The sequence below is a fragment of the Bombina bombina genome, chromosome 6 (assembly GCF_027579735.1).
Source record: "Bombina bombina isolate aBomBom1 chromosome 6, aBomBom1.pri, whole genome shotgun sequence".
NCBI lineage: Eukaryota > Metazoa > Chordata > Amphibia > Anura > Bombinatoridae > Bombina > Bombina bombina.
The window spans coordinates 667,962,693-667,980,231 of NC_069504.1; the positions used below are offsets into that span (position 1 = coordinate 667,962,693).

Below are 17,539 nucleotides of genomic sequence, written 5' to 3' on the forward strand. Positions count from 1 at the left end.
ATTACTCATGGTGGCAACTGAAAAGATGGCAGTTTCAAAAGATAGGGACTTCCGGAAATCAATCTCATGGCCTCTGCTTTGAATCATCAGGTTCCAAAGATTTTTTCTTTAGCTGTTACCCGACACCTCTTGCCTTAGGAGTAGATGCCTTTCTCCAAAATTGGTCATACCATCTCATATATGTCTTCCCTCCAATTCCTCTCATCCCGAGACTGTTGAACAGGATTCTTTTGGAGTCGGCAACCTTCATTGTCATCCTTCCCTTCTGGCCTTGCAGGCCTTGGTTTCCTCTGGTACACAAACTGGCAATTCAACCTCCATGGCATCTCCCAGTCTCTTGGGGCATGCTGAACCAAGGACCAGTGGTTCATCCGAATCCACTCCCATTCAGGCTAGCGCCTGGTTGCTGAGGTCTCCAGGTTACAACAATTGAAAGTTTCAGAACCTGTCATTCAGACACTTCTACAGGCCCCAAAGGGAACTACATCTAAAGCATACTATCACATCTGGGACATCTCATCATGGATAATTTCACATGATATTTCTACAGCAACAATCAAGATATTCAATTTGCTTGATTTTCTACACTATGGTTTTCTTCAGGGTCTCAGCACTAGAACTCTTAAAGTTCAAATTTCTTTAATAATTCAATTTTTCCCAACTTTGGCCCATATCCGTCCATCTATCAAAACATGAATTCCTGCCTTTGGTTTTGGACTCTTTTTTTTCTGGAATCACCCTTCGAACCCTTACGTGAAGTCTCCTTATGGTTTCTCACCTTAAAAACAATTTTTCTAGTGGCTATTACATCGGCTCGTCGAGTATCAGAACTTCAAGCATTATCAGTTAAAGACACATTGTGTTTCATCAAGATAAGGTTGTTCTTTGTACTGTTCCTGAATTCCTTCCTAAAGTGGTATCCAACTTTTATAAAAACCAAGACGTTGTTCTTCCTTTATTTTGCCCAAAGAACTCAAAGCAAACCATTATATCATTTGAATGTGGTCCGATGTCTTCATATTTGTTTCAAGGACTTAAGATATTTGTAAGACAGAACAATTATCCATTGTTCCTAAGGGCCTTCGTCAGGGTCACGCTCCATCACGAACGACAATTTCACGCTTGATTGTGCAGGCTATTTCAAGAGCCTATATAGAAAAAGGGGAACAGGTACCTGAAGGGCTTAAAGGGACACTCAATCAAAATTAAACTTTCATTATTCAGATAGAGCATGCCATTTTAAACAACTTTCCAATTTATTTCCATTAACAAAATGTGCACAGTCTTTTTATATTTAAACGTTTTGAGTCACCAGCTCCTACTGAGCCTGTGCAAGAATAAGTGTGTATGCATTTTGTGAATGGCTGATGGCTGTTACATGGTACGTGTATGCATTTGTGAATGGCTGATGGCTGTCACATGGTACAGGGGGAGTGGAAAAAGACATAACTTTTAAAATTGTCAGAAAAAAAATCTACTACTCATTTGAAGTTCAGACTAAGTGCTATTGCATTGTCTTGTTATCTTGCATTTGTTGATTATGAAAATCTACTGTGTTGACTGGTCCTTTAAGGCTCATTCAATGAGGGCTGTATCAACTTCTTCAGCACTTCAAGCTGATGCTTCTCCTGAAGAAATCTGTCAAGCTGCAGTTTGGAAATCTTATAACACCTTCATTTCTCATTATAAGCGGGGTGTTAGTCAGCTGCTGCCTGGTTTGGCAGTATAAAAATATTATCTTCTGTTGTAAAAGAATAAACATTTGTATTTTATATTTTTTCTGCAGTATTTCTGTGTGTTTTATATTTATTTCCCACCCTTTCTTTAATTATTGCTCTGTATTCTCTCACTGGTAAGTATTACCAAGGGGGGCCAAGATCATTGGAAATTGACAACAAAACATAAGCAATTTCTATATCTTGGCCCATACCCTGGGTAATACTTACCAGACTCCCTCCCTTTGTTTGGTTCACCTATTTTGGCTGGACCTCTCTAGGAGGAGAAAGGGGTGGTTTTCCACTAAAGCTTTTATGGTAAATGAGGGGAGTGGATAGCTCTCTCCATGCCCCTCTGGAGAGGGGGTCTCACTGATAGGTATTACCCAGGGTATGAGCCAAGATATAGAAATTGCTTATATTTTGTTGTTAATGTTTCAACAATGGATATCAAGAGAACAAAGTACATTTGAAAAAATAAGTGAATTTAAAAATGTCTTAAAATGATATGCTCTATCTTAATCATGCAAATTTCATTTTGAATTTCCTATCCCTTTAACATTGTTAATGTTCGGGAAAAAAAAGAAAGTGCCTTATATAGGTCATACACTAGTCCCAAACCTGTCAACATTTAGATATATTACATAATGTGTGCACTTATATGTAAACTGTATAGCATCACAGAAGCTAACCTCATGTAGCCACCAATAAGCAAACATAACCCTGGTTCTGAACAAAAATGGGCCGGCTTCTAAGCTTTACATTCCTGCATTTTAAATAAAGATAGCAAGAGAATGAAGAAAATGTGCTAATAGTAAATTAGAAAGTTGCTTAAAATTGCATGCTCTTTCTGAATCATTAAATAACATTTTTTGGTTTAGTATCCCTTTTAAGTCTACATATAAATTTATTGTAACAAAACACACAAATAATTAAATATTCTTCTTTCCAGAGGTCTTGTTTGCCCTTTCACCAGAAGCTGCAAAGCACACATTTTAGTTCTGCTTTTTCCTGAGAAGGGGGTGCACAGAAACTAAACTCAACAGTAATCTAGCGCCAGTCATTTAATACCTTGATTGAAAACAGTGCTGTGTACCACAAGTATACTTTATTTACCTCTCCATTTAAAAAATAAAAATAAAAATGTAAATGTTTCTTGCCTGGAATACATAGGTAGCAGTATTTCAACCTCCTGATTGTCTGTTAAATAACACACAGATGTTACTTGAATGCCCAGAACACACAAAGCAAAGATTTAACCCTTGTTGCCCCCTACCTTTACCTGTTCTTGGGACTGTTTACCCATTACTGTATGAGAAGCAACTGTGTCATCCGCACCTCTCCCCAACCATAATGCATGCTATGGTAAAGGCATTTTGTTTAATAGGGAACCAGGGCTCATTTTGTTTAACCCCTTAATGACCACAATGTACCCTGTATGTCACTGGTCATTAAGGGTTTTTTCAGGACATAATAGCACAAGTCTAGAAAGAAGACGCTATTAATACCCTCCCTCCAGCAGGCTTTGTGGAATAGAGCAGTCTCAACGCTGGTGGCAAGACCGTGCTATAAAACAATCAAGTCCCAAAAAAAGGCCAGCGACATACAGGGTACGTCGCTGGTCCTTAAGGGGTTAATAGTGAACCCAGCAAAGAGGGTCTTATTGGTCAAATGTCATACTAGAAATGGAAAGTGCATACTAGCAATCTGTTTCATCACTAATTATGCTGCATGAATATGCATTTGATTTTCATGCTGATTTATTTCCTTTTTTGTTCACAGCTGTAAGATTTTCAGAGAGCACAGGCGAGAATGCATCCATGAGTAAGAGCTTGTTGATTGGTGAGTAGATTTTCCAGAACAAGGGTTCCATGTTTTTTTTCCTTTTCACTTAAATATCCTGTAGACACATTTTACAATCTCTTTCTCTTCCATACATAGCATTAACTCCTAAGATGTCAATAACCCAACATGCTGCCAGTAACAAAACAATGATCAATCAATGTGCTGTAAATAAAAGCTAGAAGCCATCACTTGTGTCCAGAGGCTGCCAGTTTACCCAAACACGATACCCTTCACCAACACCAAGCACTGTGAGCAAAGTAGAAACCTGGCAGAGACTAAGACCCTCTCCTTGCAGAGACCATAGTGGTTGGGGAACAGTGAACAGCCTCTCAGTCCCATGGTGTCATCCAGCTATTACTGGCTAAAGTAAGATTTGAGATCAAGTCCTCAGAAAAGACACCAGGGAACGGGAGCAGGAGACAAAGCACTCCTTGCCAGTGTCAGGCTTCTTTACTCCAAGGATGCAGCCAGCCTTGTAAAGACTAAATAATATGCTAGTTCAGGGTTTTCTTTAGAAAAAACCCCACTGAGAGGCTCTGCCCATAATGCTTCCTGACCAGTGATACTAAAATGCAGGCGCTGCAGAAGGCACTGGAGGATGAACTCTGCTTGTACCCCATGCTGGAATCTGAGTTATCCTTTAGAGTTATTCTAGTTTACACCTTCTCAAACCATTAACAATCACTGGTATATTGCACTATAAGTTACTATATTGTTTAACAAACCTTAATTTAATTTTTTTTTTTTTAAAATAAAGCAACACATTTTTTAGTCATTCGCCAGACACCAGGCCCCAATTTCTAGATGCCATGTAGACCTGGTGTCTGATTTGTTGAGCCTTGGTGTAGCTACATTTGAAACCTAGACCATAATGTCATATGCGGTCAGAGTAGCATATGTATTGTACTCTCTTATTGACTACCATGCTAGCTAGCAGTAAAGTGTAATACAGTCATGTCTCTCTCTGCCTGTGAAAAGGCATAAGATGCAAAACTAAAAAAGTGTGTATGTATGTATATATATAAGCAGGGGAATACGGCACACACTTTATCAGTACATCCACCTGGTGCTCTGCAACAGCAATACATACAGTAGTGAGATGAGTAGAATCCTACGGACGGCCTCCGTATTGTAGAAAGGATCAGCGCTGCGGAATCTGTTGGCGCTCTTCAAATACCTGAAGATGATGATAATAATAAAGGATCCAAAGAAAACCAGACGTTTCGGCTCTAACAGGAGCCTTTTTCAATGGTATTCAAACCGGATATCCGGTTTGAACACCATTGAAAAAGGCTCCTGTTAGAGCAGAAACGTCTTTTTTTTTTTTCTCTGCAATTAAAACGGATTGTTTGTCAAAACCTGCTGTGCCTGCTGGATCCTTGCTACAATACGGAGGCCGTCCGTAGGATTCTACTCATCTCACTACAAATATATATATATATATATATATATTAAGAAATATTGGATACCAGATTGACTTGACAGTTATAAATTGCAACCTGTCCCTTTGAAAATTGTCCTAATAACCTTTCTATTTGACTCTTCCCCTTAAAAGCACTTCATCCACACTCACATCTGCCCCACGAGAGAGAGGTCTACTGGTGGATAAGAATTAAATCAAATCACAGTATCTAAATTCAGAAGTCCTCTGTGGATGTAATTACTGGCATCTTCACCTGTTGCTCTCCTGCTTCTTTTCTCATGCTTCTTTCCTTCATCTTTCTAGTTCTTGAATGCGATGCTCTTTGTTAACCCCTTAATGACCACATCACTTTTCCATTTTCTGTCCGTTTGGGATCAAAGCTATTTTTACATTTTTGCAGTGTTTGTGTTAAACTGTAATTTTCCTCTTACTCATTTACTGTACCCACACATATTATATACCGTTTTTCTTGCCATTAAATGGACTTTCTAAAGATACCATTATTTTTATCATATCTTATAATTTACTATAAAAAAATTATAAAATATGAGGAAAAAATGGGAAAAAAAAAACACTTTTTCTAACTTTGACCCCCAAAATCTGTTACACATCTACACCCATGCTAAATAGTTTCTAAATTTTGTCCTGAGTTTAGAAATACCCAATATTTATGTGTTCTTTGCTTTTTTTGAAAGTTTTATAGGGCAATAAATACAAGTAGCACTTTGCTATTTCCAAACCACTTTTTTTCAAAATTAGCGCTAGTTACATTGGGACACTGATATCTTTCAGGAATCCCTGAATATCCCTTGACATGTATATATATTTTTTAGAAGACATCCCAAAGTATTGATCTAGGCCCATTTTGGAATATATCATGCCACCATTTCACCGCCAAATGCGATCAAATAAAAAAAATCGTTCACTTTTTCACAAATTTTTTCACAAAATTTAGGTTTCTCACTGAAATTATTTACAAACAACTTGTGCAATTATGGCATAAATGGTTGTAAATGCTTCTCTGGGATCCTCTTTGTTCAGAAATAGCAGACATATATGGCTTTGGCGTTGTTTTTTGGTAATTAGAAGGCTTCTAAATGCCACTGCGCACCATATGTGTATTATGCTCACCATTGAAGAGGTTAATTTGGGAGCATGTAGGGAGCTTGTAGGGTTAATTTTAGCTTTAGTGTAGTAGACAACCCCAAGTATTGATCTAGGTCCATCTTAGTATATTTCATGCCACCATTTCACCGCCAAATGTGATCAAATAAAAAAAAATGTAAATTTTCACAATTTTAGGTGTCTCACTGAAATTATTTACAAACAGCTTCTGCAATTATGGCACAAATGGTTGTAAATGCTTCTCTGGGATCCCCTTTCTTCAGAAATAGCAGACATATATGGCTTTGGTGTTGCTTTTTGGTAATTAGAAGGCTGCTAAATGCAGCTGCGCATCGGATGGCCAAGGGGTGTTATTGTAGGATGCCTCGATATCGAGGCATCACTGCAATAACCGGAAAGCAGCTGGAAGTGATCAGGATCGCTTCCACCGCTTTCCCAGACCGTCCTCAGTCGTTAACTATTTTTTTAGAGGACATACCCTGTACGTCGTCAGTCGTTAAGGGGTTAATATGCACTTCGCAAGGGTGAATTAACAGCACAATAAGCTTCCACACTCACTCCGGTCCAGCGTGCACATCAGAACAAATGGTCTCAAAGCAGGCAGTCTTAGAGTAAAGTCCTACTTTTATTGTATAAATTTAAAACCACAGCAAATAATCAAACTGTAAATCAAGATCTTCATTTTGGGGTACGGAGCATTCCTGCATATGCGCCAATGCATGATAAACATTTACAATTAGCAACACTTCTGCTTTAAAGTGTCAATTTAACACTATTACCTAAACTGAAAGGAAAGCAGTTAAACGAATGAGTTTCATTCATCAAATCATTAGTAGATACTTATCTTCAGAGATATTTCACTCTGAACACTATAGGGATAAGCGCAGAAGCTCCGGTCTCCATTTACAGCATTTGCAATCAACAAATTGTCGTTTCCCCCCCGGGGCGTTCAGCCCCTTTGCACAAACATCACTGCCCGAGAAGAAACAACAATTTGTTAATTGCAGATGAGTTATCTGTCAATCAAATGCTGTAAATGGGACCGGAGCTTCGACTCTTATTCTTATAGCGTTCAAAGTGAAATATCTTTGAAGATAAGTATCTACTAACGATTTGATGAATGAAACTTTTATTCTTTTTTTAACTGCTATCCTTTCAATTTAGGTAATAGTGTTAAATTGACATTAACTTTAATTAAATCTATGGGACCTGGAAATTTCACACAGTTCCAAGTGTAAGGACTTATAACCTACAGGAAAACTATTACAATTTCTATATTTCATATAAAATTGTGATTGGACATTATTTAATAAATATATTTACACCACTTCTTTCTTAATCAAAACCTGTTCTCTATTACCTTGTCTGGTCAAATTTGGCAGGTGCTGGATGTGTGTAAGCATACACACATTTATAATTGGTTCTGTTTTGCCTTTTACAGGTCTAAAGCGTGTACGAGATCTCTGCAAAGTCCTGAGGCTCCCCTTGGGTTGTGAAGACACTGCAGTGTCCTATTATGAGAGAGCATTTGTTCACCCTACGTATCACTTTGTCACACTCCAGAAGAAGGCGGCGGTGATGGGATGCTGTGTCTACATTACCTGCAGACAACATGGCTGGCCTCTCACAATGGCTACTATCTGCTCACTGATGTATGTCAATAAAGAATTGTTTTCTGGAATCTTTCGAGACTTGATACAAGATTTAAAGCTAGATGTGCCAGCTCTAAGCCTCCAGGACATGGTGAGGAATCACTGTAAAAGGTAAAATATTTTGTGTAATTTGATTAGGAATATGTCCCCTAAATGATTAGTTGTGTTTTTAGTAACAACTTTGTAGTTTTAAAAATGTTTGCTATTATATAAAACCAGCCAGTTCATACATTTTTGCATCTTTAGATAAAGGGACACACTAGTGCAAAAATAAAATGTTCTAATGCATTATAGTTTCTACTTTTGCACAAATGCTCTTTTATTCTATTGGCAGTGAGAGTCCACAAAAACATTCAGAACCTATGGGAAATACTTCACCTGGCCACCAGGAGGAGGCCAAAACACCCCAAACAAAGCATTGATGTATTCCTCCGACTTCCCCTACCATTCCAGTAGTTTGTTGCCTCGTGTAATGAAGGTAGGCAGAAAGAGGTGCTTTGCAGAAGAATTAAAGTAATTGATCAAGAAAGGAAGAATTTTGTTCTCATATAGATAGTATTCCTTTAAGAGAGAGTTGGGCATTCTTTTTACCATGTAATTCTTGAGGTGGAGTAATAGTCTGTTAGTTTTGGTCATCGATGGGAGCTTCCATGCCTCTTTCCAGATACTCTTTGCTAGATCCCCTGTCAGGAAATTTGGTGTCTGTTACTCATTTTCCAAACCTAGTGCAATGGTAAGTTGTTCCCTCTCTCATAACAAGGTGTCTAATAGAGTATGTCTTACGATGGATTACTGTGATCATTGAATGTGAGCTTTGGTTGCTCAGTGGTTACCTGGCTGTCATTTCAAGTCTAAGCAGGTTGAAGCCTGGCCACAGTCCCCCTTAAGGCATCACCTTGGGGTAATTTATATGGGTCTCTGAACTCTGAGACACAGAATATTTGTGTAAGGCCATGGCTGTTTTGTAAAAGCACTACTGTGCACACTTTGATTCTCTAGACAGTTGAGTCAAGGTCCTAGTGTGGGACACCCTTTGACCTGAATACTTCTTTTATGACATAGTGTCAATAAAAGGGCCGCATCTGTGTAATGGACACAGTGTCCTCCGACTTGTCATGCAGACAGAGTGCACACCGCTGACAGGCGGTTTACAGAGCAGTGCGAGCCCAGTGTTTAGATGCCGGTTAGAGCCAACCACTACTCCGGATAGTAGTGATATTAGACCTTAATATCCCTACAGGCCACGGCAGTGTGCGTAGCCTTAAAGTGAATGTAAATTTTGATGCTAAAGTGCCCGTTTTTTAAAAATTCGATTAAAAACAGGGGCGCTTTAATTCATAAAAATTTACATTTCACTCGTGTTGTGAAAAAATACTTACCTTTTCATCTTGACAGCCGCTCCAGCTTCCTCCGCCCGTCGCAAAGCCTCTTCCTGGGTCTAAAATGAGGAATCCGGCTTCCTCCAATCACAGCGTTGAATCAGACACTGATTCCCCCGGGGGGAAGCCATGATTGGAGGATGACCGATCCATCATTTCTAACGTCAGAAATGGCTTGCGACGACAGGGGGAAGCTGGAGCAGCTGTCAAGTTTAGCATTAACATTTACATTCACTTAAATTTTCTGCCGTGGCAGCGTTTTCACACCACTTCCGCTGGAACCTACTGTGCAGCAGACCTGGGAGAGAGCGGTAACAGCGCGGCCAAGCCGGTTACAGAGCTGGTAAGAAGCAGGGCATTGCATTGTGGTACAGTAGATTTGTGTCTAGAACGGGTTCCTTGCTGTGGGGCTCACAAACGTTCCTTTGTTATTTACAATAAAGAATTCTTTGTTCTCCATATTAGTCAAGAGGAAACTTTTTCAACTCCCTCTTTTGATATAAATAAGTGTATGCTATGCAGGATACATACGGTGTGCCCTCCAGCACAATCGTGCAGCTCATTTCTGTCAACTGTCCTGCAGTCTCACTAAGGAGGCCATAGTGTGATCCCCACACTGCTTTTCTACCCCAGATACCTTTTCTGGATTGCAGACCTCAAGCTTACTCAGACATGCCTGTCGCTTTTTTAGCCCGCGGTTGGAATCGCTGCCGTTGCTGGAGCAGCAAAATTCTGTCGGACCTGATTATGGTTGACTCCCCTCTGGAAGATATTCAGGATCATATACAATCTTTAAAGATGGCTAATGCCTTTGTCTGTGATGCCATTATTCAGATTATCTGCATCTAGCTTTGCCGTGCTTGCCAGAAGGGCTCTATGGCTCAAATCCAGGTCAGTGGATATGGTTTCTACATCACGTCTCCTATCCTTGTCGTTCAAGGGCAATTTACCCTTTGCTCCCGGCCTGGACTTGATCATTGCTACTGTCACCTGTGGAAAGGGAGCTTTCCTACCCCAAGATAAGAAATCTAAACCCAAGGGGCGTACTGCAGGATGTTTTAGTTCATTTCGTGGAGCCCACCTAAGGGTGGAGCAAGAAAAAAACAGCCCAAGAAACCTGCCCAGACAATAAGTCTGCATGAAGGGGTCACCCCTTACCTGGGATTAGGTCACATGGGGGGCAGACTGTCTTTGCTTCAAAGGGTTTGGGCTCAATACATCTAGGACTATTGGGTACTGGATATCATCTCTTATGGATACTTGATAGATTTTCAGTCTCGTCCCCCAAGGGACAGATTCCTCCTTTCCACGGTCTCAGGGTACCCGGAAAAGAGGTCAGCGTTACTCCACTGCATAATAGCCATGGACGTAGTGACCCAGTACCTCAGTCAGAGAGTTGAAGAGGGTTTTACTCAAACCTCTTTTTTTGTTCCCAAGAAAGAGGGCACATCCCGTCTTATCCTAGATTTAAAGAGTCTCAACAAGTTTGTAAGGTTACCCTCCTTACAGATAAGATCCATTCTCCCTCTTGTTCAGGAGGGTCAATTCATGGCTACCATAGATCTGAAGGAGGGGTACTTTCTTATGGTTGCGGCTTAGGACGATATTCCGTTTGCTTGATTTCATTGGAGATCTCTACAGTTGTGTATTCTCAGACAGTGGAATGGGGATCATTCCGATCTGTCACAGGTAATATCCCTGGGCACTCCGACTAGAGATAGTCTCGATTGGTGGCAGTCCCTGACTCCCTTTCTTCAGGGTATTTGGTTCCTACGCCCATCCTGGGTGATTATTACCACAGATGCAAGCTTGTCCGGATGGGACACTGTGGGGTTCCCTGACAGCCCAGGGAACATTGTGCCCCAAGGAAGCATCTTTTCCAATCAACATTCTGGAATTGAGGGCCATCTTCAATGCTCTACTAGTTTGGCGGCAGCTGCCTTCCATCCGCTATATCCTATTCCAATTGGACAACATCACTACCGTGGCTTACATAAATCATCAGGGCGGAACACGGAGTTATCTGGCGATGCAGGAGGTGTCTCGCATCCTTCAGTAGGCAGAGACGTACCATTGTTAGATAGCCATCCAAATTCCAGGTGTGGAGAATTGGGAAGTAGATTTTCTGAGCAGACAGACTCTCCACTCAGGGGAGTGATCCCTAAATCAGGAGGTGTTTTCTGAAATCACATGCAGGTGGGGTTTTCCGCAGATAGATCTGATGGCTTCCTGTTTCAATGCCAAACTACTGAGATACGGGTCGAGATCCAGAGACGCTCAGGCAGGTTTAGTGGGCGCTCTGGCAGTCCCCTGGCATTTCAGTCTGGTTTACCTGTTTCCTTCGGTTGTACTATTACCTGAGTGGTAGCTTGGATCAAGCAAGAGAGAATCTCAGCCATTCTTCTGGCTTCTGTGTGGCCACACAGGACTTGGTATGCAGACCTAGTGGAAATGTTGTCTGCTTCTCGATGGCAGTTGCCTGTTAGCTCAGGGTCTGTTTTTCTATCAAAATTTAGATACTCTGAGGTGTTTAATTTTGTCCCAAAGAAGTTTCTCTGAGAGGGTGATTGATACTCTCATTCAGGCACGTAAGCCTGTTACCAGACTCCTATATTACAAGGTCTGGAGGTCTTACTTATACTGGTGTGATCAGCATGGATTCTCTTGGCACCATGTATCTTACAGTTTCTCCAGGATGGTCTGTTTTGTTACATAGGAAGTTGGCTTGTCACCCAGACTTTCAAGAGTTTTTTCAGGCTTGGAAAGTGATCTTTTCATTAGCCATTTCCTCTGCTCGCAGTGTCAGAATTAGCTGCTTTGCAGTGTGACCCACGATACTTGGTGTTTTTTTGTTTTTTTTATTAAATAGTTTTTATTAAGTTTTTTTTAAAACAAGTGTACAGAAATAACAATCTTATGTAAAATTTCTACATACATCAAAAACAATTAAACCCAAGTGTTTACTGTTGTGTTTTAGAACAAGTGAGCACAGAGTATAAAAAGTAACCATAAGGAACTGAATATTCATATACCAGTCTACTAATCTCAAAGCTATTTACTTGACATTATACATAAAAATAAGAAGATGTTTGTGTGGATTTATTGATGTATCCCCTTTTACCTCTGCTCCCATATGAACAATATATCTGCAATAAATCTTGTTTTCCCATGAAGGCATAGTGGATACTTGGTGTTTTATTCCGAAAAGGCTATTTTAACGACAAAGCTGGGGTTCTTACCTAAGGTAGTTAACACCCATAACATAGAAATTGTGGTTCCTGCCCTTTGTTTCCACATAATTTGGATGTGGTCACGCTACTATGGATTTTCGTCAGTTATCTTCCTTGTTGGTCCTGTATGATAATAAGCACAAGGGGCAGAAGACCTCAGATGTTACTTTCCTTCTGGCTGAGAAGTCTGATTCGCATGGCCTAGACTGAAATGGGCGAGCAGCCTCCATCCCGAATTACGGCACATTCTACACGTGCGATGTCCACTTCTTGGGCCTTCAAGAATGAGTCTTCAGTTGAACAGATTTGTAAGGCTGTGACTTGGTCTTCCTTACACACATTCACAAAATTCCACAGATTTGATTATTTTGCCTCGGCAGAGGCATCCTTTGTGACAGTGTTAATTTTTACGGCAAATTTCAATTTAGTTTTAGTCTTTTGTCTAAAATGCCATTTTAGTTTTAGTCGTATTTTAGTCATCTGAATTGTTTTAGTCGACTGAATCTCCAGTAGATTTTAGTCAACTAAAATCTAAGGGGTTTAGTTAAAGTGTAATGCATTATTTAAGCATTTCTCTATAATTTGCAACCTCATTATATACTCCAGGAGTAAACCTAACACCTGTTATTATTTATGGTATTAAGGTTTAAGCATGCAATACAGACACAGATTTAGACGTTGTGATATATAACATCTTTATTAAACTTAAAATTAAATAAAACCAAGTTTCATAAACAAACAGAAGTGCAACTTTAAAACATAAAAAAACAAAACTGTAAACTGTTTTGGCTGTATTGTACATATTACCTTATATAAAAAAAACTTTAAAGGGACATGAAACCCACATTTTTTCTTTCTTGATTTTCAAAGAGCAAGCAATTTTAAACAGCTTTTTAATTTACTTCTATTATTTAATTTGCCTAATTCTCTTGATATCCTTTTCTGAAAAGCATATCTAGATAGGCTCATTAGTTGCTGATTGTTGGCTGCATATAGATGCCTCGTGTGATTGGTTCACCCATGTGCACTGCTATTTCTTTAACACAGGATATCTAAAGAATGAAGCACATTAGATAATAGAAGTAAATTGAGATGTTGTTTAAAATTATATTCTCTATCTGAATCATAATAGAAAAATGTGGGGTTTAACACAACAAAAAGTTTCTGCAGCTAGCAAAGGCACAGCATAACTTAAACCCATACTCGTGGGTTATGCTTATTTCTATAGGAAGAATCGATGGATTGTTCACAGATTCTGAAAAGTTTCGGCAACGATATTAGCACTGCTCTAGAACTTCCAAACTCATTATATAATCCTGGAGTAAAGGTTTATTAACCTGTTTTTATTTGTGGTATTAAGGTTTGAACATGCAATACAGATTTAACTGTTGTGGTATATAACGTCTTTATCTTAAAATTTAATAAAATTAAGTTTTGAAAATTTGACAAAAGAGCAGTAATTAGATATGGATTGATTATAACACCTTGCATAAAATGGTTTTTGTCAGCAAATTTTGATTTAGTTTTAGTCATAGTCTTTTGACTACAATGCCATTTTGATTTAGTTTTAGTCATAGTCTTTTGACTACAATGCCATTTTTAGTTTTAGTCGTATTTTAGTCAACAGAATTTCTTTAGTTTTATACTCCATTTTAGTATAGTTTTAGTTGACAAAATTAACACTGCTTTGTGAGAATGGTTCAGCAAGCGGTGGTGCCTAGTGATTAGGACGGCCTTCCCTACATTCTCTCCCAAACATTACTGTATTCCACAGCTTGGGTATTGATTTACCATAGGTTATGAATGTTTTCGTGGACTCTCACTGCCAATAGAAGAAAAATAAAATGTATGCTTACCTGATAGATTAATTTTGTTTTTGACAGTGAGAGTCTTTGGCACCTCTGTACCCCTAGAGTTACTGTACTTTACTTTTCCTTATCCTCGGCTCGAACTCTTTGAGCGTAGGGGAAGTGGGAGGGATACTTCAATGTTTTGTTTGGGCTGTCTTTACCACCTCCTGGTGGCCAGGTGATGTATTTCCCACAGGTTATGAACGTTTTCATGGACTCTCGCTGCCAAGAAAGAAATTAATTTATCAGGTAAGCATTCATTTTATTTTCTTAAAAGAACATGAAATCCAAAAATTTTCTTTCATGATTCAGATATAGCATATAATATTAAACAATTTTCCAGTTTACTTCAGTTATCTAATTTGCTTACTACTCTTGAGATCCTTTGTTGGATAGCATAGCTAGGTAGCCTCAGGAGCTGGGAGCTAGCTTCTGATTGGCAGTTGCATGTGTGTATGTATGTGTGTGTGTGTGTGTGTATATATATATATATATATATATATATATATATATATATATATATATATATATATATATATATATATATATATATATAGATATATATATATATATATAGATAGATATATATATATATATATATATATAGATAGATAGATATATATAGATATATATATATATATAGATATATATATATATATATATATATATATATAGATATCAAAATAACAAGAGTATTGCATTGAGCAATGATACTTTTTTTATTGGACTAACTATACCTACTACTACTACTATGGCTACTGCAATCAACGTATATATATATATATATATATATATATATATGAAAAAGTGTATATGTGTGTATATATATATGTATATATATGTATGAAAAAGTGTATATGTGTGTATATATATATATATATATATATATATATATGTATGTATGTATGTATGTATGTATGTATGTATATATATATATATATATATATATATATATATATATATATATATATATATATATATATATAAGAAAGTGTGTGTGTGTATGTATGTATGTGTGTATGTGTATGTATATATATATATATGTATATATATATGAAAGTGTATGTATGTATATATATATATATATATATATATATATATATATATATATATATATATATATATATATATATATATATATATATATATGTCTACACACCCCTGTTAAAATTTCAGGTTTCTGTGATGTAAAAAAAGGAGACAAAGATAAATCATTTCAAAACTTTTTCTACATTTAATGTGACCTATAAACTGTACAACTCAATTGAAAAACAAACTGAAATCTTCTAGGTGGAGAGAAGTAGAAATAAAAATAAAATAAAAAAATAATATGGTTGCATAAGGGGGTTGTAGCTGTGTTCTGAATTAAGCAGTCATATTCAAAATCATGTTAAATAGGAGTCAGCATACACCTGCCATCATTTAAAGTGCCTCTGATTAACCCCAAATAAAGTTCAGCTGTTCTAGTAGGTCTTGCCTGACATTTTCTTAGTCGCATCCTACAGCAAAAGCCATGGTCCAAAGCATCAGAGGGATCTCATTGTTAAAAGGTATCAGTCAAGAGAAGGGTACAAAATAATTTCCAAGGCATTAGATGTACCATGGAACACAGTGAAGACAGTCATCATCAAGTGGAGAAAATATGGCGCAACAGTGACATTACCAAGAACTGGACGTCCCTCCAAAATTGATGAAAAGACGAGAAGAAATCTAGTCTGGGAGGCTGCCAAGAGGCATACAGCAACATTATAGGAGCTGCAGGAATATCTGCCAAGTACTTGCTGTGTGGTACATGTGACAACAATGGCCCGTATTCTTCATATGTCTGGGTTATGGGGTAGAGTGGCAAGATGGAAGCCTATTCTTAATAAAAAAACATCCAAGCCCGGCTAAATTTTGCAAAAACACATCTGAAGTCTCCCAAAAGCATGTCACAAAAGGTCTTCTGGTCTGATGAAACCAGGATTGAACTTTTTGGCCATAATTCCAAAAGATATGTTTGGCGCAAAAACAACACTGCACATCCCCAAAAGAACACCATACCCACAGTAAAGCATTGTGGTAGCAGCATCGTGCTTTGGGGTTGTTTCTCTTCAGCTGGAACTGGGGCCTTATTCAAGGTAGAGGGAATTATGAACAGTTCCAAATACCAGTCAATATTGGCACAAAACCTTCAGGCTTCTGCTAGAAAGCTGAACATGAAGAGGAACTTCATCTTTCAGCATGACAATGACCCAAAGCATACATCCAAATCAACTAAGGAATGGCTTCACCAGAAGAAGATTAAAGTTTTGGAATGGCCCAGCCAAAGCCCAGACCTGAATCCAATCGAAAATCTGTGGGGTGATCTGAAGAGGGCTGTGCACAGGAGATGCCCTCACATTCTGACAGATTTAGAGTGTTGTTGCAAAGAAGAGTGGGCAAATCTTGCCAAGTCAAGATGTGCCATACTGATAGACTCCTACCCAAAAAGACTGAGTGCTGTAATAAAATCAAAAGGTGCTCCAACAAAGTATTAGTTTAACACTTATGCAACCATATTTTTTTATTTTTACTTCCCTTCACCTAAAAGATTTCAGTTTTGTTTTTCAATTGAGTTGTATAGTTTATAGGTCACATTAAAGGTGGAAAAAGTTCTAAAATCATTAATCTTTCAAATTTTTTTACATCACAGAAACCTGACATTTTAACAGGGGTGTGTAGACTTTTTATATCCACTGAGTGTGCATGTGTGTGTGTGTGTGTGTATATGTGTGTGTGTGTATATGTATATATATATGTATATATATATATATATATATATATATATATATATATATATATATATATATATATATATATATATATATATATGTGTGTGTATATGTATATGTATGTGTATATATATATATATATATATATATCTCCAAGTAATATAAAACTAGCAGTATCAAAGATATAACAATTGCACAGGTCCTCTTGTTCCTGCTTTTCTTAGCATTATTTGCAGGAACAAGGTGCACAGAGATTGTTAATTTATTAAACTACTGTTCAAAGTCAAGAAGAATAGAAGAGAGAGATTAAAGTATGAAATATCAGAAAGAATAAAGCCAATCTTGCCCGGCACTTGGACTATCCTGTTTAGTTAACTATTGCATTACCTTAGGACAGGGGGTTAACCAAGGGTAAATAGCGGTACAATTTAAAATACCAATTTAAACACAAAACTTGCTTCAGTATATACTAATTTATTTGCCATTACTTAGACAGCATTTTAGGCTATCCTATTTGAGCACATTACAAATCTTATCACAATATAATTCAATATTAACCCAAAATAA

The 17,539-nt window shown here is 37.8% G+C and overlaps 1 protein-coding gene across 1 annotated transcript in view; it reads left to right on the forward strand.

The window, feature by feature from the left end:
* The window catches only part of BRF2 (BRF2 RNA polymerase III transcription initiation factor subunit), a 29,336-nt gene that overhangs the window by 5,187 nt on the left and 6,610 nt on the right, over window positions 1–17,539 (forward strand). The window contains exons 2-3 of the mRNA XM_053717748.1: window positions 3,498–3,557; window positions 7,550–7,871. Coding sequence (XP_053573723.1) covers window positions 3,498–3,557; window positions 7,550–7,871 — 382 coding nt within the window. The remainder of the gene's footprint in view (window positions 1–3,497; window positions 3,558–7,549; window positions 7,872–17,539) is intronic.